General features: G+C 39.5%; 1 protein-coding gene across 1 annotated transcript in view; it reads right to left on the reverse strand.

The window, feature by feature from the left end:
• LOC115222672 (N-acetylglucosamine-6-phosphate deacetylase) overlaps positions 1 to 27254 on the reverse strand; it is a 70520-nt gene extending 43266 nt beyond the window's left edge. The window contains exons 1-2 of the mRNA XM_036511499.1: positions 27106 to 27254; positions 7504 to 7735 (exon numbers count right to left, since the gene is read on the reverse strand). Of these exons, the coding sequence (XP_036367392.1) occupies positions 7504 to 7723 (220 nt within the window). The 5' untranslated portion in view covers positions 7724 to 7735; positions 27106 to 27254. The remainder of the gene's footprint in view (positions 1 to 7503; positions 7736 to 27105) is intronic.
• Between the last annotated feature and the right edge of the window lie 410 nt (positions 27255 to 27664).

The following is a 27664-nucleotide window of genomic DNA, read 5'->3' on the forward strand; positions in this document are numbered from 1 at the left end:
TTCCACGGATCCGCAACCCGGACGGAGAAAGCTCCTCTCCTTCGATTGAGATGAAATCGTCGCAGGTAGAGCTTTTCGGAATGACCCCGCAGCCGACGCTCCGGAGCAGGAGTGAAGAACAGCTCTTTCGAGAGGTTACACTTCCCGCTTATGATGTTGTGGGCGAGAATGAGATCACCACGGCGGCGGCGTTTTTCAAGAGAATAAAGGTCGAGCGTCCTCAGCCTTTCTTCGTAGGACCAAATTTTTGAGACCATGAACCATGCGGGTAGCCAGCCTCTGGACTCTTTCGAGATGCTGTATGTCTTTGAGGAGATAAGGAGAAGAGGCTTGAATCCCATACTCCAATATGGGTCTCACCAGCGTGACATAGAGTGGTAGGAATATGGCTGCTGTGAGCATTCCGAATGACCGTCGAATCAAAAACAGAATTCCGCGCGCTTTGTTGGCAGCATGGACGCACTGGGCCGTTAAAGATAACTAAGTTATTTTATTAAATTCTTTGTTATATTTAAAATTAATTGAAAGAAACACAGAGCATCTCAACAGAAATACGGTAAAAGGGTTAAAATATATAATAGAGAAACAATTCTTAACCCTTTCATTACCAATCCGGCTGAAACCAGCTCTGGCTCTGAGTATAAATGTTTTGCTTTCATAAGTTTCAAATTAAAATCTCCCACCAAACCTTAGTCACAATTTATATTCCTAACACAAGCTTAATGATAACTAAGTTATTTTACTAAATTCTTTGTTATATTTAAAATTAATTGAATGAAACACAGAGCATCTCAAAATAAATACAGTAACGAAAGGGTTAAAGGATGTATGGAAGGCAGAATCAGTAAGAAAACCTTGCAGCATTTCATTTTATGCTCTGTCAGTTCAGATTTTGGAACAGTTTTGGAATGGCTATCATTATTTCATAGGGAAAGTAAAGAATCAGGTGAAGGTTTTTTTTTTTCATAAAATAATAATAAAATTAAAATTAGCTGTTATTAGTGACCATAGCATAATTAGTTCAGTACGGCATTCTGTACGTCTTACTTAGCGTATATATCTATATCTATATATATAAAACTCTAGTTGTGTGAGTGTCTGTCCCCTTCGATTTCGATTCCTAACTACTCCCACATTTTGCGGTGCAGTTTAACCAAATTCGGGTATCTTATAGTCGTGATTCATATCGAGCCCGTCTGACTATTAGCGCGCGTCAACGATGAGTCTACGATTTTAAAAATAATTTAACATCATTTTTTATTCCATTTTAATGCATAAAATGCATCGTATGTCGATGGCGGCGGAGTTGGCGTCCACGCTCACAGCTGCACCTGTTTGCTTCTCCCCCCTCCCTCCCTCGTGAAGCTGTGGGGAAGGGAGTGTAAAGAAATCAACGTCGTAATGCGTTGTGAAGGAAACCAGCGTTCTTTTAGAACAACGACTTCATGGCTTGAAGACACCAAAACAAAAATGGCTAAGAAAGCCCGAATTTATAAGGGGAGTAACTCTCTAAAAATGCTTATATAGTTATTTCCCTTACAAACCCGAGCAACGCCGGCGATACTGCTAGTATATATATAAAACTCTAGTTGTGTGAGTGTCTGTCCCCTTCGATTTAGATTCCTAACCCCTCCCACATTTTGCGGTGCAGTTTAACCAAATACGGGTATCTTATAGTCGTGATTCATATCGAGCCCGTTTGGGTATTAGCGCGCGTCTACGATGAGTCTACGATTTTTAAAATAATTTAACATTTTTTTTATTCCATTTTAATGCATATTTTTTCGTGTGTCGATGGCGGCGGAGTTGGTGTCCATGGTCACACCTGTACCTGTTTGCTTCTCCCCCTTCTTCCCTCCCTCGTGAAGCTGTGGGGAAGGGAGTGTAAGGAAATCAACGTCGTAAAGCGTTGTCAAGGAGACCAGCGTTCTTTTAGAATAACGACTTCATGGCTTGAAGTCGCCAAAACAGAAATCGCTAAAAAAGCTGAGATCCACAAAAACGGCAATTACCGTCACATAGGGCAGGTTTCCTGTGCAAACAATTTGCACAACCGAATGTTTTAGTTGTTACACAAATCTTTATATATAAAAGTAAGGTTGTGTGTCTGTCTCCTACGATTTAGATTCCTAACTACTCCCACATTTTGCGGTGCAGTGTAACCAAAACCGGGTATCTTATAGTCGTGATTCATATCGAGCCCTTCTGGGTATTAGCGCGCGTCTACGATGAGTCTATGATTTTAAAAAAATTTACCATCATTTTTTATTCCATTTTAATGCATTTTTTCGCTATTATATAAGGGAAGTAACTCTAAAAATGTCTACGATGAGTCAACGATTTAAAAAAAGAATTACCATCATTTTTTATTCCATTTTAATGCATTTTTTGCTATTTTTTTGCTATAACTCACTAAAAATGCTTATATAGTTATTTCCCTTACAAACCCGAGCAACGCCAGGCGATACTGCTAGTCTTTATATATAAAAGTGAAGTTGTGTGTCTGTCTCCTACGATTTAGATTCCTAACTACTCCCACATTTTGCGGTGCAGTTTAACCAAAACCGGGTATCTTATAGTCGTGATTCATATCGAGACCTTCTGGGTATTAGCGCACGTCTACGATGAGTCTACGATTTTTAAAAAAATTTACCATCATTTTTTTTCCATTTTAATGCATTTTTTCGCTATTATATAAGGGAAGTAACTCTCTAAAAATGTCTACGATTAGTCAACGATTTTTAAAAAATTTACCATCATTTTTTTCCATTTTAATGCATCTTTTTGCTATGTTTTGGCTATAACTCTCTAAAAATACTTATATAGTTATTTCCCTTACAAACCCGAGCAACGCCGGGTGATACTGCTAGTACTGTATAAAGCCACAACATTGCAGTATTCGCCTTGAGAAAACATCTTGTATAGACGTAGTAGCGATGCTATTGTAATGACTGCGTGATGTGAGGTGACAAGAATGGTTCTTTTGTATCACATCACACGATAGTTACAATAAAGAGGAATTAAATAGAACAAATTAAATAGACACAACCGCGTAAGAATGATTAAGAGAACATTAATATATATTTAATGAAAGTGTTGAAATTTCATTGACGGAGAGAGACATCATAAAGGGAAGCAACTCTGTAATTTTATCTTCGCACGAGCAAATTTTGACTGAAAATTTGTCAAATATTTGACTGTTGTAGCACGGCTTTGTGACAAGAAGCTTGCTTCTCGACCACGTGGTTCCGGCTTCAGTTCTATCTCGCTACACACTCGGCAAAATGACCTACTACCGCGCGTGCCGACCATAGCCTTGTGAGCGGATTTGTCAGATGGAAACTGGAAGAAGCTTGCCGTGTGTGTGTGTGTGTGTGTGTGTGTGTGTGTGTGTGTGTGTGTGTGTGTGTGTATTGAAATAGATGGACGAAAATAGTTCACAGTGGTTGCTCGAAAGAGAGAAAAAAGCACAAAAAGATCAAGAGAAAGCTTAGAAAGAACGAACCAATAGAAAATGAAGTAGTGTTGATGTTCACGTATGCAATGGTCAAGTCATGCAGGCCTGGTCAGCCATTAAAGGAGCCACAGGAACTGACCCCTTGAAAATTATGATACAGCTATTGTTCACAATGGAACGTGTGCAGCGTATGGAAAGGTGTGCCTTTCAGTTGCAGGATTGAAAAAACATGTCAAAAGACTTAATATTGTGGCACTGCTACCTCCACCTGCGCAAATCTTTGGCCAGGCTCAAGAGTCATACAATGGCCTCAGATTGCATAACCAATGACTCGTTTCAATGGTTCTTTCTAGCAATGGTTTTGCTTGTATACAAGGAAGCAGCCAGTATATATATATATATATATATATATATATATATATATATATATAATTTATATATACTTAAAATAAGATGACCCGAACACATAAGCAATATGGAGCTATGGCAAAGAACAAATGAAGTTTCGATTGGGGAGCAAATATTTAAGAAAAAGTGGAAGTGGATTGGTAGCACAATTAGAAAAGACACACCAAATGTAGCGGAAAGTGCTTTACAGTGGAAACCGGATGGATATAGGAGAGGTAGGCCTAAGAACTTGTGGCATAGATCAACACAAAAGGAACTAGAGAAAGGGGGACATTCATGGCAGAGTACAAGTACAGAAGCCAAAGATTATGTGACATGGAATTCAACTATAAGTGGCCTATACTCCAAGTTGGAGGGTTAAAGGCATAAAGAAAGAAGATATATATATATATATATATATATATATATACAGAGAGAGAGTTAATCCAAACATGAACAAAGAGAAAACAACGCGAGGACATGGAGCAAGTAGTAGTGGTGTGTGTGTGTGTGGTGTGTGTGTGTGTTGTGTGTGTGTGTGTGTGTGTGTGTTGTGTGTTGTGTGTGTGTGTGTGCGTGTGCATGTGCGTGTGCGTGTGCGTGCGCGTGTGACCACCACTGGACAACTGGTGTTCACTGTCTGCATAACTTAGCAGCCTGACAAAAGAATGATAGAATAAATACCAGGGTCAAACATATATACCTATGTTGATTTGTTGGACTAAACTCTTCAAGGCAGTACTCCAGCATGGCCACAGTCCAATGACAAAAAGATATCCTCCACTAAACATTTGATTTGCCAGGGCACAAGGTGAGATTCAGCAAATGTAGTGTGAAGGTGATTGGATCAACCCCGATGCACAACCAGCTTTTAACCGATTCCACAATGACAGAAATGTAAACAGACAACAATATTTAAACCCAAAACATATAAAAAGAAAACTAAATATTTTAAGGAAGGAGTCAGCAACCACCAGGGTGTGGATCATTTTATACTGGTCTGCACAGAGGGAATAATTTTTTAAATTTTATATCTATTTTATTGACTCCAAAAGTCTACAGTGAATTTTTTAAGCATTGTGTAAATCATCGTCATCGTCATCATTTAACGTCCGTTTTCCATGCTAGCATGGGTTGGACAGTTCAATCGGGGTCTGGGAAGCCAGGAGGCTGCACCAAGTTCCAGTCTGATCTGGCAGTGTTTCTACAGCTTGATGCCCTTCCTAATGCCAACCACTCCGTGAGTGCAGTGGGTGCTTTTTACGTGCCACCTGCACTGAAGCCAGTCAAGGCAGTGCTGGCATCGACCATGTTCGGATGGTTCTTTTTATGTGCCAATGGCACATAAAAGAGCCCGCTGTGGACAACAGTATTCAAGGTGGGGGTCAGGCAAAAGTGGAGCAGAGAAGGATGGCAGTGTGAGCATCCCTAGACCAGAAGGTTCTCAAAATCCAGGAGCACATCTTGTGTGTGTGGTGTGTGTGTGTGTGTGTGTGTGTGTGTGTGTGTGTGTGTGTGTGTGTGTGTGTGTGTGTGTGTGTGTGTGTGTGTGTGTGTGTGTGTGTGCGCGCGCGCGCGCGTGCGCGCGTGCGTGCTGTTCTAAGATAAAAAAATTTTACAAAAAAAAAAAAAAAGTACTCCATCTGGTGAGAGATAAATATTAGAGCTACTAATAGTTTCATATGTTAAGAAATACTCATATATACACTAGCCTGAATGCCACCTGAGAGGCTAGTTAACTACAAAATGTAAATCTCAACACTACCACACCTGAAACGTACCTGTTATAAACTCTTTATCTCGATTTGAATGTATGTGAAGGTATTTAGAATGCTCAAACTTATTTCTGCAAATGTGCTAAGTACTGATGTTGATCAATAAGTGTAGGAGCAAGGTAAACGCAGTAAAAATAGGTGGGGTCAGTGGGGAACATTTAAGCAGCTCTTCAGGAATTGAGAACCTCCTTACGATACTCCCTGGGAGTTTATGGTATGAAATTCATTGTCATTGTTCTGATTCGGTCACTAATGCCATGTATTTAGTTTAAAATGCAGTAAAACTAGTAGGGTCAGTGGGGACCCCAACTAGGCGGCCCTTAAAAAAATAGACCCCCTTGGGACATTCCCTGGGATTAGGGGAGTTGTTGGTTTGAGTTTCATTGTCCTTGCACCAACAGTCTAGGAGGAGTTAACAAACAAACGTAACAGACAGAAACATTACACAAATTTATAATAGGATATATGTACACTTTTACTTGTCTCAGTCATTCTGATTGTGGCCATGCTGGGGCACAACCTTCTAGTCGAAGGAATCGACCTCTGGACTTATTCTTTGTACGCCTGTTACTTATTCTATCAGGTCTCTTTTGCCAAACTACTAAGTTACAGGGACATAAACACACCAAGATCAGTTATCAAGTGATGGTGGTAGGACAAACACAGACACACACAAATATATACATACATATACATATGACAGGCTTATTTCAGTTTTCATCTACAAAAGAAACCGTTCAGCGACATGCAAGCAAGAGAATACCCTCCATCAGGCATTTGCCATATTCTGAACGCCTTACTTCCCTGGGCATGGATACATTGAAACTCTGATGTCTGGCAGCTGACTTGACAGACACCCATAAAATTATTAACCATCTTACTAACAATAACTCTGAGCACCTTTTCAAACACCACCCGTCTAACACCTGTGGACATGATTACAAAGTCAGAAAACAGCACAGCTCCCATGACTTTTGGAAACATTTTTTCACGCTAAGAGTTGCTGAAGTATGGAACAAACTGCCGGCATCAGTTGCTGGTTGTCGGAGCACTGCATCCTTCAAAACTTCCATGCTTCCTGAGATTCGCCAACACTACACCTGATTTTCTCCCCTCCATACACACACAAGCATGTATCTGACTCATACACTGTTCACTTCCCAGACATTTGTACATTACTGCATATGCTTTATATGCACTTTTGACAAGTTGTGGTGCACCTGAACACTGTATACAATAATTTCATTATATTATATTACATGATAACTGCAAAGTCAATTTAACAATTTTTATGTGTTTTTAAATGGCTAAAACTACTCTTGTATGATGAAGCTGGTTCAGTTTCAACTCAGCCTTAGATCAAGTCACCTGTGTGACATGTAAAAACCTGTTTTATTTCAAATATTGTACATTTGAAATTTACAAAAGAAAAAAAAATCTTAAATCTTATTAATGTATTCAATAATTGCAGGAGTGGCTGTGTGGTAAGTTTGCTTACCAACCACATGGTTCCGGGTTCAGCCCCACTATGTGGCACCTTGGGCAAGTGACTTCTACTATAGCTTCGGGCCAACAAAAGCCTTGTGAGTGGATTTGGTAGATGGAAACTGAAAGAAGCCCATCGTATATATGTATATGTATGTGTGTGTGTGTTTGTGTTTGTCCCCCTCCCCAACATCACTTGACAACCGATGCTGGTGTGTTTACATCCCTGTAACTTAGCAGTTCGGCAAAAGAGGCCGATAGAATAAGTACTAGGCTTTCAAAGAATAAGTCCTGTGGTCGATTTCCTCAACTAAATGTGGTGCTCCAGCATGGCCGCAGTCAAACGACTGAAACAAGTAAAAGAGTAAAAAAGCAGAATGTTAATATCAAGTACATTACCGTTTATCTGTGCCTCAATAAAGCCAGCACTAATTATGGCACCTTTGCAATCAATCTGTTCATCAGCAATAACTCTCTCATCAAAGAAGACTTTTTCTGGGTTAACAATTTTTCCATCCTGGCACCACAAGTCCTCTCTTATAAGATCATTATCAGCAATAATTCTACAGTTTTGGAACTGAAGATATGGAGCACAATCACGAGTGCCTTTCTGCACCATTGTAAATAAATTCTGAAAAATAAAAATAAATTTCTTAAGATAGTGGATGATATTTGAAGAAAGAATGAAAAAATAAAATTGTCAATTTTCACAGAATTCAATTCTTATAGCTAAGTTTGTTCAGAATTCTCTCAAACCATAATCCAGCTTAAAATCTTAATTTCAATGTTACCACATCAAGGAAGTTATTAAGAAGTGCCATACCAGCAACATACCAGATATTAAGCAGATAAGACCTGTTCTTATGAACAGGTCTTTACCAAAAAGACCAAAGAGATTTTATTGTTATTTGATTTGTGAGAACTATCAACCAAATTCTCATTTTTACTCAAACACCTTGACAATTTAACAAGGGATTAATAATGTCCTCTGTGTGGTCTCTTGACCTACAAGACATAGCAACCAAGTCACCATTTTATCACTCTCTATAAGAAAAAACAACCTAAGGAACATCTGATAACAACATCATTTACAATAGACCTGCTCAAGCAAGACAGACAACAAGAAACATGGGCAAACATTTCATGTATTCATCCAATATTCTACAGCTTTATAAATATGGAAAAATTATAGAAGTTTCAGACAATTTGTGAGGTGTTCACAAGAACAGAAAAAAAACAGTAGAGGACTGTGAAAATAAATAATTAAAATAAATTAATAGCTGTTACATGAACTGGAACTGTGATGCTTTATTGTGGTGATCCATAAGGTCAATGAAACTTGATATGTTAGTAATGGTTATTCAACTTAAATAACCATTAACCTAATGACTATTTAACCTAAATAACCGAAAGACGCAGGCATAACTATCTGTTAAGGAGCTTGCTTCCCAACCACATGGTTCCAGGTTCCGTCCCACTGTATGGCACATTGGGCAAGTGTCTTCTACTATACCCTCAGGCCGACCAAAAGCCTTGTGAGTGAATTTGGTAGACGGAAACTGAAAGAAGCCCGTTGTGTGTGTGTGTGTGTATATATATATATACACACCACACACACACGTATACATGTGTGTGTATGTATATATATATACACACACACATTCTATGTGTGTATGTATCTGTGTTTATCTCCCCACCACCATCACCAGTTGACAACTCGTGTTGGTGTGTTTGCATCCCTGTAACTTAGCAGTTCAGCAAAAGAGACCAATAGAATAAGTACTAGGCTTAAAAAAAACAAGTCCTAGCATCAATTTGTTCAGCTAAGACTCTTCGAGGTAGTGCTCCAGCATGGCTGCAGTCAAATGATTGAAACAAGTAAAAGGATAAAAGAATAAAAATAAAGTACCAGCATTAATTTGGTAAAGAAGCATCATGAGTGTACACATAGTTTGAAATTATTTTCTTAATATCATTTTCTATTGTTTCAAACCAAGTCTAATGACTTTCACAGGACTAACAGACTAAATTAGAATTTGAGACAGGTCTAATGATCTGGTATTGACACCAAGGAAAGGATAAATTAGTTGAGATATGGTAAAATTTGACTTAGGAATATTATGCACAAAACGTGTTTGTGTATGTGTGCCTACAAACATATATCTATTTGGTATTCATTTTACACCCAATTTTTCTATGCTAGCATATGATAGGTAAAAGGTAAAGACTCCCTTCAGTCATGACTGACCATGGGATTGAACCTAGAAAGTTCCCCTCCTAGGCACAAGTCTGGGTAAGGTTGTTTATGGGAGACCAGCAGTCACCCATGCATACCAGCCTCCCCTCTTCATGCCACTGATGTTATCCAAGGGAAAGGCAAAGGGGCCGACACAGCTTGGCACCTATGACGTCGCAACTAATTTCTACAGATGAATGAGCTGGAGCAACATGAAATAAAGTGTCTTGCTCAAGAACACAACACACAGCCTGGTCTGGGAATTGAACTCACTACTTCATGAATGTAAGCCTGACACTAACCAGAGCCATGCACTAACATAGTTAAATACATATTGCTGCAGCATATTTTTATAGCTACATGCCCCTCCAGTTTTGTTACCCGTTTTTTGTTACCCGTTTTCCAAGTAAATACACACATGCATGTGTGTATGTATGTAAATATATATATGGGTGTATGTGTAAAAACATACATTACATAAACGTGAGTGCATTGCGTGCGTGTGCGTGTGTGTACACACATATAAAATGATCATAATCATTTAACCCTTTCGTTACTGGATTTATTTTGAGATGCTCTGTGTTTCTTTCAATTAATTTTAAATATAACAAAGAATTTAGTGAAATAACTTAGTTATCATTCAGCCAGTGTTAGAAACATAAATTGTGACTAAGGTTTGGTGGAAGATTTTAATTCAAAACTTATGAAAATGAGACATTTGTACTACAGAGCCAGAACCGGTTTCAGCTGGGTTAGTAATGAAAGGGTTAATGGTCATGTTCTTTACATGGATTAGACAGATTGACAAGCATGGATTAGACAGATTAACAGGATTCAATAGATCCAAGAACTACATCATACTCCAATGTTTACTTCAACATGGTTTCTATGGCCAGATCACCTTCCTAATGAAGCACACAGCTTATGTGTTTGAATTAATTTTCAATTACTCATTGCATTGCAGCTATGCTAGGGTGAAACTTTGAAATCATTATTATTTAATGTTTGTTTTCCATACCTGCATGGGTAGGATAGTTCAATTGGAATTGGCAAGCCAGAAGATTTCATCAAGTTCTGCTGTCTATTTTGGCTTGGTTTTCAATAGCTGGAGACCCCCATCCAACACCAACCACTTTACAGTGTGTACTGGGTGTTTGTTTACAAGGCACCAGTAGCAGTGAGGTAGCCATTTAGCTTGCAAGACTAAGACCCCCTTTGACTGAGTGGGGCTACAGCAGTGAGGGGAGTAGCTTTATGATAGATGAAGGGCTAAAGTATGAGAGACAATGATAGAGCTGAACAGGCTTCTTGCTGCAGAAGCACTACAAGGCTACAAATATTTTGAGAGACAGCGAGACAATGGCAGTGACCAAGGTGAATTTGTAAAGAGATTAAAAAACATGGGGTGACAAGGAGTCAGGATGTTACCACAAAGTACATAGACATGAACAGGACAAAAGAACAGGGAGTAAGAGATATGTGAGAATGAGAAATGGTTAGAGATGGAATATGTAGTTGAACAAATACAATGAATGAAGAACAAATGTTGAGGGATGAAAAATATATGTTGAAGAGAAGGTAGGAAAGTGTAGGTGACAACTTTAGAATTCCGGTAAGGTGAATATGTATAAATGCACACACGTTGCAATCGAGAAGTTGAACCTCAGTAACCTTTTTGCGTGCAGTTTGTGACAGACCATGCCTTTCTTTTGCTGAGCTCAAATCTCATTTGCAGACCCATGAACAACAAGCCTCCACCAACTACTTTGCCTATATATCTGTGCACACCTTTCAATGCCGTGTATGCCATAAGGTCTACAATTTTAACAGAGACCTCAAAAGACATTTTAAGATCCACAAAGATGAGGGCTTAACTGCAACTCTTGGTGGTCCAAATCAGATATGCAATCCATGTGGGTGTCTTTTCAAAACATTGTCTGGTTTAAAAAGCCACATCAGATGCCATGATGAATCCAAAGTGTAAGTACAGGAGGTGGTCAGACTCTGCATAAGGAGTAGGCAACCTCCATATTTGTATCAATATATATATATATATATATATATATACACACACACACACACTAGCAGCCAAGCCCAGTTTCACCCAGTTGGTTTGGATGATATAGCTGTAAAACCTGTCCTGTGTAAGCATTCGACTTGTTTGGGCACGCTTACCGTAAAAAACAATTTTAGAATGACCTTTTCTATCAAAACACTAAAAATCACTAGCAACCAAGATTCAACCAAATCAAAAAAATAAACCCAAATACTCAGTGAAAAAAGATGAACCATTCCACTTCCATTGTGCACGCACACGTACAAACACACACACATTCCCCATTTTTACATATACACACATATATTCACACAGAGTTGAAACACTGATTTATTTTTTCAGCATACAATTTTCATCATCCCACTACCAAGTATTCATCTATCACCCCTTCCTTTCTCATTCATAAATGCAAGAGTGTTATAGTAGATTATGTCGGTAACCATGGGAGCTATGAAAAAATACAAAGCCCAGCATCACCAACGGATCATTCTAGACATATTTGTAATTTTTCGCACAATTCCACCCATCCATTTAACCGTGAATCCCAAGACAAGAAAGAATTGCCCGTGTCAAATTTATATGTTGACTATCTTCAAAAGGGACACACCATCAATGGAGAATAGCTTGTCAAATTGCTGAGGCAATTATGAAAGGTTATGAAGACCAAACACCCAGGAAAACTGACAAAATGGTATTTTTTTCATCAGGACAATGCTCTAACACACACAAGTCCTTGTTTTCAATGGCTGCTGAGTATGACTGTGGCTTTGAAATGGTTGAATACCCTCTTCATTCTCCTGATTTGGTCCCATCTGACAATCATCTGTTCTCCGACATGAAAAACCACTCATCCAGGAAGCGGTACTGCTGTGATGGTGATAGCATATCTGCTGTTGATTACTTTTTTTATCAACAGGGTGAAATCTTTACTAATGGGATCCAAGCACTGCAATACCGATGGAAGGAGTGTGGGGGCCACAAGCAGGACTATGTTGGAAAACATCATTTGGTCATTTTCCACGAGAATGTCTAAGTCAGCATATGAACTTTTCAGCCAACCCTCCTCTCCTACACACACACACACACACACACACATATATATGGTGGGCTTCCACAGTTTCCATCAACCAAATTCACTCTCAAGGCATTTATTATCCAGGGTATAGCAAGAGACTCTTGCCCAAGAGGCCGTGCAGTGAGATGGAACCTAAAACCAGATGGCTGCAAACCGAGCTCCTTAACCACACAGCCATGCCTGTGTCTATATTTTAAATATATGCAATTCCTTTTTATTGTTTTACCTGCTTCAGTGGCCATACTGGAGCACTGCCTTAAAGGGTTTCTTTAGTCGAAGGAATCAATACTTGGACTTATTTTACCAGTCTTATTCTACCAGTCTCTCCCACCAAACTGCTGTTACAGGGATGTAAACACACCAACATCGGTTGTTAAGCAATGGTGGTAGGAACACACACACACACACACACACACACACACAATCACATACATATAGATGGGCACAAAAGGCTTCTTTCGGTTTCTGTCTACCAAATCCACAGACAAGACTTAGGTCGGCCCAAGGTTATAGCAGAAGGCACTTGCTCAAGTTGCCACACAGTGGGACTGAACCAGGAACCATGTGGTTGGGAAGCAAGCTTTTTACCACACAGCTAGAATAAATTTTCAACACAACCTTTGGTGAGTTTAAAATACGAGTATGACAGTGTTATCAGTGAATAGAAACAATAGATGAAAAACCAGGACTTAATACAATTTCATTACGTAAGTCCTTGCGTTTTTTATCAATTTCAGTAAAAATTAACATTGAGAGTTAATCCACACAAATATCTAAAAAGAGACTTATGATAGATGAAAGAGAATAAGAGAATGTGCATAAACTACTGCTCAAAATTATTTAATGTTTGAGTAATCTACAGAGAGCGAGAGACAGACAGGCAGACAGACAGGCAGACAGAGAGACAGACAGACAGACAGACAGACAGACAGACAGAGACAGACAGACAGAGACAGACAGACAGAGACAGACAGACAGAGACAGACAGACAGACAGACAGACAGAGACAGACAGACAGAGAGAGACAGACAGACAGAGACAGACAGACAGAGAGAGACAGACAGACAGAGAGAGACAGACAGACAGAGACAGACAGACAGAGACAGACAGACAGAGACAGACAGACAGAGACAGACAGACAGACAGACAGACAGAACAGACAGACAGACAGACAGACAGACAGACAGACAGACAGACAGACAGACAGACAGACACACAGACACAGACAGACACACAGACAGAGACAGACACACAGACAGACACAGAGACACAGACAGACACAGAGACACAGACAGACACAGAGACACAGACAGACACAGAGACACAGACAGACACACAGACACAGACAGACACAGACAGACAGACAGACAGACAGACAGAGACAGACACAGACAGACAGACAGACAGACACAGACAGACAGACAGACAGACAGACAGACACAGACAGACAGACACAGACAGACACAGACAGACAGACACAGACAGACAGACACAGACAGACAGACACAGACAGACAGACAGACACAGACAGACAGACAGACACAGACAGACAGACACAGACAGACACAGACAGACACAGACAGACAGACAGACACAGACAGACAGACACAGACACAGACAGACAGACACAGACAGACAGACACAGACAGACAGACACAGACAGACAGACAGACACAGACAGACAGACACAGACAGACAGACAGACAGACAGACAGACACAGACAGACAGACAGACACAGACAGACAGACACAGACAGACAGACACAGACAGACAGACACAGACAGACAGACACAGACAGACAGACACACAGACACAGACAGACACACAGACACAGACAGACACACAGACGCAGACAGACAGACAGACAGACACAGACAGACACAGACAGACAGGCAGACAGACAAAGAGCAATACGATTACTGTAACATTTGTATAATGTCATTCAGTGAAACCCTGTAGCGATCCATCAATTCAAGGGAGATAAGTAGATTTAGCAAAGGGAAATGAATAACTTAACGACTAGCTTGTATAACAGCAACCAATTCAAACTGCTGCTGCTGCTATTATTACTACGATAGCCAAAGAACTGTTGGCCATGAAAAGGTATCTATGCATATCTAACTAGCAATGAAAGCGCTAAAGATGCTAGAAATAGCAGCTAAATCTCCTCTGAACAAACTTTTACCAGCTTAAAAAAATAATAACAACAAAACACGTCGCGGCAGTCTAACTTAATTTTAGGCGCGGCTGTGTGGTAAGAAGTCTGCTTCCCAACCACATGGTTTCGGGTTCAGTCCCACCTTGGACAATTGTCTTTTACTATAGCCCTGGGCCGATCAAGCCTTTTAAGTAGATTTGATAGACAGAAACTGAAAGAAACCCGTCGTATATCTGTGTGTGTGTGTGTGCTTGTCCCCCACCACCGCTTGACAACCGGTGTTGGTTGGTTTACGTCCCTGTACCTTAGGGGTTCGACAAATGGAGCCAACAGAATAAGAACTAGTCTTTTAAAAAATAAGTACTGAGGTCGATTTGTCCAATTAAAAGCCCTTTAAGGCAGTTCCCCCATCATGGCTGCAGTCCAATGACTGAAACAAGTAAAAGATAAGACATATATAAGTGTGTGTACGTCCACTGGTTGACAACCGGTGTTGGTTTGTTTGCATCCCCGTAGCTTGGCAGTTAAACATAAGAGGCCAAAATAAGTATCAGAATTTTTTTTTTTTAGATAAAGTACTGGTGTCAATTCATTCAACTGAAACCCTTCAAGGTGATGATACAGCTTGGCTGCTGTCCAATGATTTAAGCAAGTGAAATATTTATCCTGGTTTTTTAATAGATATGCACTTTCACTTTGTGTCATAGTGTCATAAGAAGCAATAAAAAGAGTTGGCAATAGAGAGGGTATCTGCAGTTAAAACACTGCCTCAGAGAATTTTGACAACTCATGCTAACATGGAAAAGTTTATACAAATAACAATGACAATAATGGCAGAGGTGAGGTATCAGTGGTGGGGGTGGGGTTGATAATGGTGACGATGATGATGTCTGGGTGTTTTGCAAACAACTTGCATATGCAAGTGCTACCAGCTCTGCATACCAGAAGCCAGCAAGTGTATGGGGTCATCAGGAAAGAATGTGTGCTGTTTTGGGGCCTATTTCTCAACAGTATCATTGTGCACCAGCCCCCACCTTACTGATATGAGACCCCACTTACTAGAGCAACTGGTTATCAAATAAAGCCATTGCTCATCGTCTCTTTTTAACCAAATCCAGTAGCTAGACTGGGTAAGGTATATTAACCTTGGAAAAAAATATGCAGAATGGTCCTGTCAGGAATGCCTTTGACCAAAGGTTCACTTAAGGCTTACTGGAACTAAACAACAACCATTCTAATATCCATCTGTCTTGAGCGTTAACCATTTTCTTCCTATATTTCTGTTGGAGTGTACTGCATTTCATCGTCATCATTTAACATCCACTTTCCATGCTGACATGGGTTGGACGGTTTGACTGAGGACTGGTGAGCCAGAAGGCTGCACCGGGCTCAATCTGATCTGGCAAAGTTTCTACAGCTGGATGCCCTTCATAATGTCAACCACTCCAAGAATGTAGTGTGTGCTTTTACATGTCACCGACACGAGGGCCAGTCAAACAGTTCTGGCAACAACCATGCTCAAAAGGTGTTTTTTTTACGTGCTACCTGCACAGGAGCCAATCTGTGACCCTGGCAATGATCAAGCTCAAATATGCTTTTAACGTTCTACTGGCACAAGTGCCAAATAGGTGGTACTGTCATTGGCCACGTTAGCAATTTTGATTTGATTGTTTCGATTAATTTTGAAAATAATGAAGAATTTATAAAAAGAAATATTTGTTATTAAGCTGGCGGTTGATATGTAAATTAACAAGAAATTTTGATGGAAGGTTTCGCGAGTTTACAGTTTCAAACCTGCCATGGTTCACTCAATTATCAAGAAATGGACATATATGTTTCTGTCTACCTGTTTCAATATAACCTTTCATTATCTGACACAAGATCACTTCCTCTAATGCCCCCTCCTCTCTCAAAAGATATATTTTGTCTTGCAAGTACTTGGTGACTGTCAATGCAGGTGCCACTTAAAAGCACCCAATCCAAACTGTAATGTGGTTGGCATTTGGAAGGGCATCCAACTGTAAAAACCTTGCCAAAACTGACCCCGTCTGTGCTTGTGCCACATAAAAGCACTAAGAGTCACAGAAGCCTGGTGCAGGTTTCTGCTTGGATGGCTCTTGTGAAACAATCCCAACCATGCCAGCATGAAAAACGTACATGAAACAATGATTATATATAATATATATATATATATATATATATATATATATATATATATAAAAGTTTCAGTAGATTATGAATGAATTATTAGCATAGTCATGAGTTCAAACTTTGTTTCACTTACAATGTTATGCTTTTGAACAATGGTCTGTAACATGGAATGTTTGAAATTTGTTTGACAGGATCTGTTTAGTGTACAGAATTTTAAAAATGCATGAAGAGTTTCCTTGTTGGCTCAATAGGAGGGCAATTGGCATGCAGTGATAGCTTTTGTCAGTGTATTTATTGGTAGTAAAAAGGGTAGGAAAGTTGGTAGTGTTGTGTAGCTTTAGAGCAGCCTTGACCAAGCAGACTAATTATCAAAGCCACTCCAGCCATAAGTGAGGGCACAATGGCCCAGTGGGTAGGGCAGCGAACTCACGGTCAGAGGATCACGGTTTCGATTCCCAGACCAGGTGTTGTGTGTGTTTATTGAGCAAAAACACCTAAAGTTCACGAGGCTCTGGCAAAGAGTGGGTGGCAACCCCTGTTGTACTCTTTCGCCCCAACTTTCTCTCACTCTCTCTTCCTGTTTCTTGAGTAATGCTGCGATGGACTGGCGTCCTGTCCAGCTAGCGGGGAACACATACACTACAGAAACCGGGCCCATGAGCCTGGCCAGGCTTGAAAAGGGTGCATAAATAAATAAAAAATAAAAACTCCAGCCATAACCATCATGTACAAAGTGTATATAAGACTACATCAGAGGTTCTCAAAATGGGCAGTAACTGCTCCCAAGAGAGTGCTGGTCATGTTAATTAGGGGTTAGAAACGGAGCAGTGAGAACATAATTAACATAGTAAATTTTACTTATATTAGTAATTACATTATAAATGATAAAACTAATAATGGTTATTAAAATAAAGGCACAGGGGATCTATGGAGAGTCATGATGCCAGTATTGTTTCAACACATGAATTTACAGAAAGAATCTTGCAATCCAGATACAAAAATAATACAGGTAAGTCATTAACATGCAATGTATAAACTATATTTACAACTTCTGTCTCTATTAATTTCTTTTATCATTTCACTGTCAAAAGCTTATAGAACCCATTTTTATAGTAAAATTTATAAATTATCATCCATGTTAAGTTTAATCATATTACCTCACACATCACTTGGGTGGGCACTAGACATATATGCTGAGATCCCCTTCAGTCATGAATGAGCATGGGATTGTACCTGGAAAGTTACCCTCCTAGGCACAAGTCCGGGCAAGGTTGTTTATGGAAGATCAGCAGTTACTCATGCATACCGGCCTCCTCTATCCACACCACCAGTGTTATCCAAGGGAAAGGCAAAGGGTGATACAGCTTGGCACTTGTGACGTCACAACTCATTTCTATAGCTAAGTGGACTGGAGCAACATGAAATAAAGTGTCTTGCTCAAGAACACAACATGCAGCCCGGTCCAAGATTCGAACTCACAACCTCATGATCATAAGCTCAATGCTCTAACCACTGAGCCATGCGCCTTCACTAGGCATTGGGCATAGCATCTACTCAAAAGGGCAGGGGTGCTACAAAAAAAAAAAAACAGCTAAGTACCACTGGACTGTACTCTTCATGTGCCATGCTAACAAGCATTTGCAATCATGGGCCCTGTTCGATACCAAAGTTTAGGATAATTTTTCTTCGGAATAATATGACAATGGTTTCCAATTGTCTTCTGGTGTATTTACAGTTTACTCTGCTAGTGTCTTGTTAGTTCAAGCCCACCCTTGAGGCACAGGGCCTATTTTAATCCTCAGACAGGGAAATTGATAATGTGGCATTAGAGCATGTTCACACGCCATTGCACTAGAGTGACAAATGTCTAGAGAGCAACCCTTCACTGAATCCTGTAGTCTTAGTGCAGAACCAGTTTTTGATAGTTGACCCATGACAAGGAACTTTTATACAAGTACTACAACCCTGGGCCAGTGTAGATTTGTTAGTAGCTGTAACTAAGTAACTTCATATTTTCCCAACTACTGAACTCCCAAGCTGGAGCCTCCCACTAGATACAGTTTGTAATGTCTTGTCCAGAACATACTACTACGTCATCCAATGTATATTCTTCCTTATTTAAGATAGCTGAGAATGATCTGATTGAAATTTGGCTGCTATTTCTATGAGGTTGTACAACCATGTAAGAGTTAGAATCATTGGGTCAGTTTTACATTTGAGTGAGTCACATAAAAACTGAAATTTCCTGTACATTGACATCCCTAATTAGTTAAATACAGTAATTTACAAGAGTCATTAAGTACAGTGAAGATAACTGATTAATTGAAACTATCTTGGAACATCTAAGTGGTTAGTAAACCTACTGAAAATAGCAGCTAAATCACTGATTTGAAAGGAGAAAAGACATTGTTTAATACAAAGGTAAATGAAGGAATCTCAGAATCAAAAGTAATTTAGCTGATGCCAAGGTTATTTACTATAATTTTCACAGTTTGATTACTTGCTTCCATAGATTTCATATTTCTCCAGTTGTGGTTAACAGCTGTCATAGATTTCCTATTTGGAGTGATCTACAGGGTATTGACATCATTAGACAGACATATGTAGAAGAGGTAGACTCAGGAAGACATGGAATGAGGTGGTAAAGTATGGCCTTTGACCAATGGGCCTCACAGAGGCAATAACAAGAGACCGAGACCTTTGGAGATATGTTGTGATTGAGAAATTTGACTGAAAACTTGTAAGCTGGGGAGCTGCCCCAGGTTCCAGTTGGATTTGGCAAGGTTTCTATGGCTTGATGCCCTTCCTAACACCAACCACTCTGAGAGTGTAGTGTGTGTATTTTTATGTGCCACTGGCACAGGTGCCATTGACCTGACACTGGCATGGGCCACGACTATGGTCTCACTTGGTTTGACAGGTCTACACAAGCATGGTAAATCGCCTGAGGCCTTGGTCACCTGTCACTGCCTCTGTGAGGCCTAATGCTCCAATAGTACTTTTCACATTCCACCAGTGCAAGTGCCAGTCAGACAGTACTGGCATTGGCCATTACTGTGATTTCACACAGCTTGATAGGTCTTCAGAAGCATAGCATATTGCCCAACATTTGAAGGGTGCTTTAACAGGCTAGTTATGCAGGTTTCAAATTTTGACACAAAGCCTAGAATTTTAGAGGAAGGAATTGAATTGATTACATCTAATGCAGTGTTCAACTGGTACTTATTTTATCAAACCAGAAAGGACAAAAGGCAAAGAGGTATGGCAAGAGGAGCCAAATCCTGCTACCACACATATGGCTTTCCAGCAGGAGCCACCTACAGTCAGGTTTTGATCACAGTCTCCAGCAGCTTCATACAGCTGTCTGAATTGAGCATGAGACCCTGTTCAAAGGTGCAAGTTGGAATGCCAGCATGCAAATGCAGTCAGAAACACCTTCTGTGTCACTTCCTGGTGGCCATCGATTCACAGTCTTTGTTTGGCGCTCTCTATATCACATCTTACAGCCTTTAGAGTGTTCACAGGGCACTGAGGAACTGTTGTGATATCTCCTTTTTTTTTTTCATGGACAGCTTACCTTTTACCTGTTTCAGTCCATAGAAAGACTCAAAATAAAGCCAAAAAATTGCCAAGTGAAAATCACAATATAGCAACAGCTTCATGTGATTGGTCAAGTCATAGACCAATCAGCAGTCAGATATCACAACAGATAATTCTAGAAGCCCCCAGAACTATTCTCCTAACAAGGCCTATAAATAAGTGCTAATCTTTAATCTGAGCACTAATCTTTAGCACAGCTCAGATCCACATGCCCTCTTGATGTTTTTAATAGCTGTTATTGCAGCTCTTGCTAAACCTTTATATGCTTTCATAGTTGGCTGATACGAATCCAAAGTGTATATTCTCTCCAATCTTGGCAAGCTTAATTACAGAGCCCTTTCAATTAATTATTGTAAGAGCTATACTATATTCTTTTCTTTGTTGTTTGCAGTTAGTAATTCATGACCAACATGAAAATTACTTGTGCAGTGAAATGAAATTTTGTTAGTTGCTCAAGGGTGTTGTGCATTCATTATATGCAGCCTTGAACTACCATCATCTCATTTTTCATCCTTTGTCTATTGTGGCAGCCACTGATCTACAACACATTGAGATAAGTCATTTGATGGCCGTCATACTGGAACACTGCCTTGAAGGGGTCAGGAAGAGGAACAAATTGACCCCAGGAGTTAGTGTTTTATTTTTAAGCCAGGTGCTTATTCTATTGGTCTTACTTTGTGGGACCACAATTACAGAGACATAAACAAACCAACACTGTCAAATGACATGAAGGCATACATACAATGGATTTCTTTCAGGTTCTATCTACCAAATCCACTCACATGCCTTTGGTCAGCCTAGGACTATAGTGGAAGACACTTGCCAAAAGTGGTACTCAGTAAAGCTGAACCCAGAACTTGTATGGTTGTGCAGCAAACTTCTTATTTCTTTATTGCCCACAAGGGGCTAAACATAAGTTGATTACATCAACCCCAGTACACAACTGGTACTTAATTTATTGACCGAAAGGATGAAAGGCAAGGTCGACCTCAGCAGAATTTCAACTCAGAACATAATGGCAGACAAAATACTGCTAAGCATTTTGCCCGGGGGTGCTAACATTTCTGCCAGCTCACCGCCTTCTTACCAAACTTCTTACCACACAACCATGGCTGAGCTGGGCATGGTTACTAGACCACTAACTCTTTCATGAAAGTGTAATTGTGGCCAATGCCAGTGCTGTGTGACTGGTGCATAAAAAGCACCATTTGAACGTTGAGCCTCACAGAGGCAGTGACAGGTGACCAAGACCTTTGGCGGTATGCCATGCTTGAGAAGACCGGTCAAACCAAGCGAGATCGTACAGTGTCACGTAACTGGCACCTGTGCCAGTAGCACCTAAAAAAAATACCCACTACACTCTTGGAGTGGTTGGCATTAGGAAGGGCATCCAGCTGTAGAAACCATGCCAAATCAGACTGGAACCTGGCGCAGTTTCCCAGCTTATCAGCTGTCAAATCGTCCAACCCATGCCAACATGGAAAACAGACGTTAAATGATGATAATGATGATACCATATTTCTGTTTAAATACTCTGCTTTCATTTCAGTTTATTTTGAAAATAATGGAAGTATTTGGTAAAATAACTCATTATTAAGGTGATGTTTGGATTGGCGGAGGTAAAAAAAAATATGCACACCATAGGCGCAGGAGTGGCTGTGTGGTAAGTAGCTTACTTACCAGCCACATGGTTCCGGCCCACTGCGTGGCATCTTGGGCAAGTGTCTTCTACTATAACCTCGGGCCGACCAAAGCCTTGTGAGTGGATTTGGTAGACGGAAACTGAAAGAAGCCCGTCGTATATATGTATATGTATACGTATGTGTGTGTGTTTGTGTGTCTGTGTTTGTCCCCCCAACATCGCATGACAACCGATGTTGGCGTGTTTACGTCCCCGTAACTTAGCGGTTCGGTAAAACAGACCGATAGAATAAGTACTAGGCTTACAAAAAGAATAAGTCCTGAGGTCGATTTGCTCGACTAAAAGCGATGCTCCAGCACGGCCGCAGTCAAATGACTGAAACAAGTAAAAGAGTATCGGTTTTCGGCGTAATCCTAAACACCGGGTGTGCGTATTCTTTACCTTCGCCGAAATGTTGATGGCAGCCTTACATTTAGATTATTTTAAAACAGAAAATTTGTTTCACGGAACTTGAGCCAGTCTTGATTGAGCAAGTTGGTTATGAAAAGGGTTAAGGCACACTTTTATCTATCATCAACAAATAAAATCTATCTGGTTTAATTCGTAATTTCGGAAAACAGGTCGTTGGGTGAACTCTGACACCTGTTGTCTGCTAGTACGTTCGTATTGTAATAAATAAAATAAATATGAAAGTCACACGCAAACAGATTAATCAAAAATATTAGTGCAACTAATATTTGGGGAGGTGGGGGAGGTATTTTTCGTTTCAATTGGCAATTGTCAAGTGTACAAAAGTTGCAGAAACGAAGAATTTACAAAATGCATTGTTTTCAACGCACACACAAACACACATACGCACACAGGTGGGGGGATAAGTTTTGTTTAGATAAACAACCGAGAAAAAACGAACGAACGAAAGTAGAACGTGTACTTTGACCAGCACCTTCAGATTGAACAAACAAAAAACAAACAAGCGTATCAGAAAAAAAAAAAGGAAAAATATCGATCCAAAACCTAGGTAACAAACGTGTTACCGAGCACACAAGATATGCAGAAAAATGAGGGAGGAACTAAATTTATGAATGTGTAAATATCAAATCCGTAATACTATTTTCCTTCAAATTACGTAAGTGGAAAAGATAGAAGAGATGTGTTTAATATCACATACCTATTTCTTTACTACCCACAAGGGGCTAAACACAGAGGGGACAAACAAGGACAGATATAGGTATTAAGTCGATTACATCGACCTCAGTGCGTAACTGGTACTTATTTAATCGACCCCGAAAGGATGAAAGGCAAAGTCGACCTCGGCGGAATTTGAACTCACAACGTAACGGCAGACGAAATACCTATTTCTTTATTACCCACAAGGGGCTAAACACAGAGGGGACAAACAAGGACAGACATAGGTATTTAGTCGATTATATCGACCCCAGTGAGTAACTGGTACTTAATTTATCGACCCCGAAAGGATGAAAGGAAAAATCGACCCCGGCGGAATTTGAACTCAGAACGTAACGGCAGACGAAATACCGCTAAGCATTTCGCCCGGCGTGCTAACGGTTCTGCCAACTCGCCACCGTTATGTTAACCGTTTTTTCCTTTCCTTTTTTTCGAGAAATAAAATAAAATTTAACACGTGTAGGCGCAGTCGTGTGGTAAACAGCTTGCTTCCTAACCGTATGGCCTTGGAGTCAGTCCCACTTACGTGGAAAGTATATTCTACTATGGCCTTGGGTAGACCAAAGCATTGTCAGTGGATTTTGGTAGACGGAAACTGAAAGAAGCCTATCATGTGTGTATGTAATATTGTGTGTGTGTGCGTGCGTTTATGTACACACACGTCTGTGCCTGGGTTTGTCCCCCACCAACTCTTGACAACCGGTGTTGGTTTGTTTACGAATCTAACAAAGGTTCGGCAAAAGAACCGATAAAAAGACTTCAATAAAAAGGACGACTACTGGAGTCTATGGTGTATATTTGTTCGACTAAATACTTAAAGGCGGTGCTCCAGTATGACCGCGGTCCAAAGACTGAAACAGCTAAAAAGATAAATGATAACAGTATATTTACGAAATGTCTATCGTTTTCCGTATTCAATTGAATTTGCAATACACGGATGTCACGACAAATAAACTCGACAAACAAATACTAAACTTTGAAAGTTTTTTTCCTTAAACGTGAAGCAATTATACTTCACATTTACTTCAGACGGTCGTCGGTTATCCGTCGTAGGTCGACGTTGACTTGTTCACTTATCGCCCCTGGCAGGCTCGCATGTGGGCTGCAGGGCCGGCTCTTAATCCGCGGTATTGTAAATGGAGTCGACTTAGCCTCTCATCCTCTCGGGGTCGATAAATTAAGTACCAGTTGCGCATTGGGGTCGATATAATCGACTTAATCCGTTTGTCTGTCCTTGTTTGTCCCCTCTGTGTTTAGCCCCTTGTGGGTAATAAAGAAATAGGTATTGTAAATGGAATTTATGATTAGCAAATATGTTTGACCCCCTCCCAAAACCAAAAAAAAAAAAAAAAAAAAAAAAACGTTCCAGCCGTGGCCATCCTGTTTTTATTTTGGTGTGGGGGGAGGTTACTGTAGCTAGGGTATCATTATCCAATGTGGGATCTTTTCATCCCCAATGTGTATTTTATTTAAGATGTTACATTGTACTTTGAAAGAGGTTTGACTGCTATTTCTAGCATATTGAGCTGAAAGCTGGAATGGACAACCTCTTCCGAGAAGCGGGTTGCATGGGACGTGTCTGTTAATCAGGCAGGCCGCATGGCTAGAAAAAAAATGTAATTTTTTGTTAGGGGTATAGTTCAGAAGCTCTCGTGGGCCGCAGATCACTTCGTTGTCTTTTAAATATCTCATGTTAGCAAAAGTACGAAAATGTCATAATCATTTGGATGTAGTATGAATACGTCACTTGAAGCGTTGACCATGTGCGAGTCTATAATAATATTCTATTTAATTTATTAATAAGTTATGAAATTGAGAGAGAGAGAGAGAGGTCTAGTACGAGAAAACTAATTATGCACTTTGTCTGCAAGGAAAATTACTTCAATTCCACTGTAGTCAGCTTTTTTGACATTTCAAGGTTGGGTCTTCCTCGAAGCAAACAAATGCACACACACACACATACCGGTTTATTTTGGAGTGTCAGCAAGATCCAGAAAGCAAAGAGTAAACTACAACATTTAAATGGAACTAAAATTATAAATGTAAAAAAAAGGTAACTGAAGCGTTTAGTTATCTGTTGTTATATTTGACTTGTTACAAGTCATTGGACTGCGGCTATGATGGGCCACCACCACCAAATAGCAGGCCTTTTTTTTTCTTTTTTTTTTCCTGCAGAAACCAATCGACCCCTAGTACCGTACTTATTTTCATTTATTTATTTACTTAATAGTCCGATATTTAATTCTAATCGGTCTCATTTTGCCGAAAGGAACAATTATGGGGGGGGGACGTAAACAAACCAACACCGGTTTTCAAGCGGTGATGGGACACACGGACACACACACAAAATACATGCGACAGGCTTTTCTAAGTTTCCGTTTACCAAATCCTTCCACTCACAAGGATTTGTTGGTCGACTCGGGGGGGGGGGGGTTATAGTGGAAAACACTTGCCTAAGGGACAACACAGTGGAGGGGGGGTACTGTGCCCGAAACCAAGTGCTTTGGGAATTAAACTTCTTTGCCATAAAACCACGCCTCTTGTGCCATTATTTCGATTCTATTTCACGTTCTCTTCTTCGTCTTGTTGCTTTATTAAAACAACATTCATCTCATAATTCGATAGCCACATAATTTTTACGCATTGAATTTATTATATAAATGCCATTCTTTTCATTTCAAGTACCCCACAATAGAAGGTAACAAAATATCAAAATCTATTCGGTTGGAATAGTTTTTTGATATTCGTAGACAGCGGCGTGAGAAACCTTCTTCTTTCATGCTTGCTGCTACAACAAATTTAATCTTTTTTCTTTTTCTTTGTTACTTTTTGAGGCTTATTTTCTGCTTCGGTGATTCGTGTTCAATTCACACATATACCGCTTTAGAAAAAAAAAATGGCTTTAATAAGTGAAAATGAAAATAATGGAAGTTTTCTATTAGTAAGAATTACTGAAGCAAAAAGAAAAAAAAACTAGTTCCGTTATATCAACAAGTGTGAGAGAGAAAACCCAAGTTTTACTGCCTGCATTCCGAGTTCAATCCAGCAACAGAGTAGTTTCATTTTGCTTTTTTTTATCATTCGTTCCAGTCAGATACTTAACTCGATTTAAACTGCACCCCACCGTCCTTTCCAATCTTTATTCACACCCTCCTCACAAGTTTCTGGGTCCTGTAGGAAACTTTGAAATCTTTTTATATATGTCCTACCGGAGAACATTACGAATTGTGAATTAAATGTGCATTCAATATCTTCAGTATTTTGTTTAAAAAAAAACACTAGTCTCTTTTCGTTGATCAGGATTTAGAGGAAATGAATAAAGCTTCTACGCAGTCGCTCGAACTGCTAGAAGTAACAGTTAAATCTCTCCCATATTTACTCTGTCTTAATGAAAAAGCACGTCAAAGAGACTTAGTTATTACAGCTGGTCTACGGGACCTGTGGTTAAATAACAGTATTAGAACTTAAAGGATAAAAGAGAGAAAAAAAAGGTGTTTTTTTTATCTTTTCTGTAGCAACACGAATAAAACACTCAACATTAAAGTTCGGAAGTCGAAAAGAACAAAAATATAAGAACACAGACCAAAGTTAGAAGTAAAGAAAATAATTTTTTTTTAAATGCTCTAAAAAAAAAAAAAAAAAAAAAAAAAAAAAAAAGGAAAATTTTGAATTCAACAAAAAAAAAAGAAACTTTTTTGTTGAATTTCAAAATTTTGACAGAAAAATACAAACATATTTTTTGTGTACGTAAAAAGAAAAAAACTAACTGAAAGCTATACATTAAATACGTTCGAAACAGGTTCTTTAATTATTAAATGTTAATTAAAATAAAAAAGAAAACATGACAAAAAAACAGAGAGAGAATAAAAAACATGTGATTAATGATAAACAACCTACCAAAGCGTAAAGCGCCCTCTGACGGATAACTACCAAAACTTGTGACTGACGACTGATTAATTGAGTGGCCAAAGGGGATAACTCTTACCTTTATAGACGCCTCCACTCATTTTATTTGTTATAAATATAAAAAAATAAATAAAATTCTTCAAAAAAAATTTCTTCTTTACCCAACACTCATACTCCCCCTCTCTCTCTCTCTCTCTCTCTCTCTCTCTCTCTCTCACCCTCTCCACTCCAACGCTATCCCTTACAATAACATGAGTCGTGACCTTCCTGTGTTTTTTTTCTCTTTTGGGTTTTTTTTTAATTAGTTATGTAAGATTATAATTGACCAGTGACATTTCGCTTAAGATTTGCGGAAAGTTAGCTGCTTTTTCTAGGCATAGTATACCATTGTGTATGTATATGTGTGTTTGGTAGTTTTGTTGTATTACAAAAGTTTTTAATTAATCATATTAATTTCAGTATTCGGGATCTTTTCGGTTTGAACGGCAGTTTTTTCTAGCGGTGTCATATGAAATTGTCACCCATAATTATTACCCTAGAATCGATCTAT

Source organism: Octopus sinensis, linkage group LG20 (genome assembly GCF_006345805.1).
Source record: "Octopus sinensis linkage group LG20, ASM634580v1, whole genome shotgun sequence".
Taxonomy (NCBI): domain Eukaryota; kingdom Metazoa; phylum Mollusca; class Cephalopoda; order Octopoda; family Octopodidae; genus Octopus; species Octopus sinensis.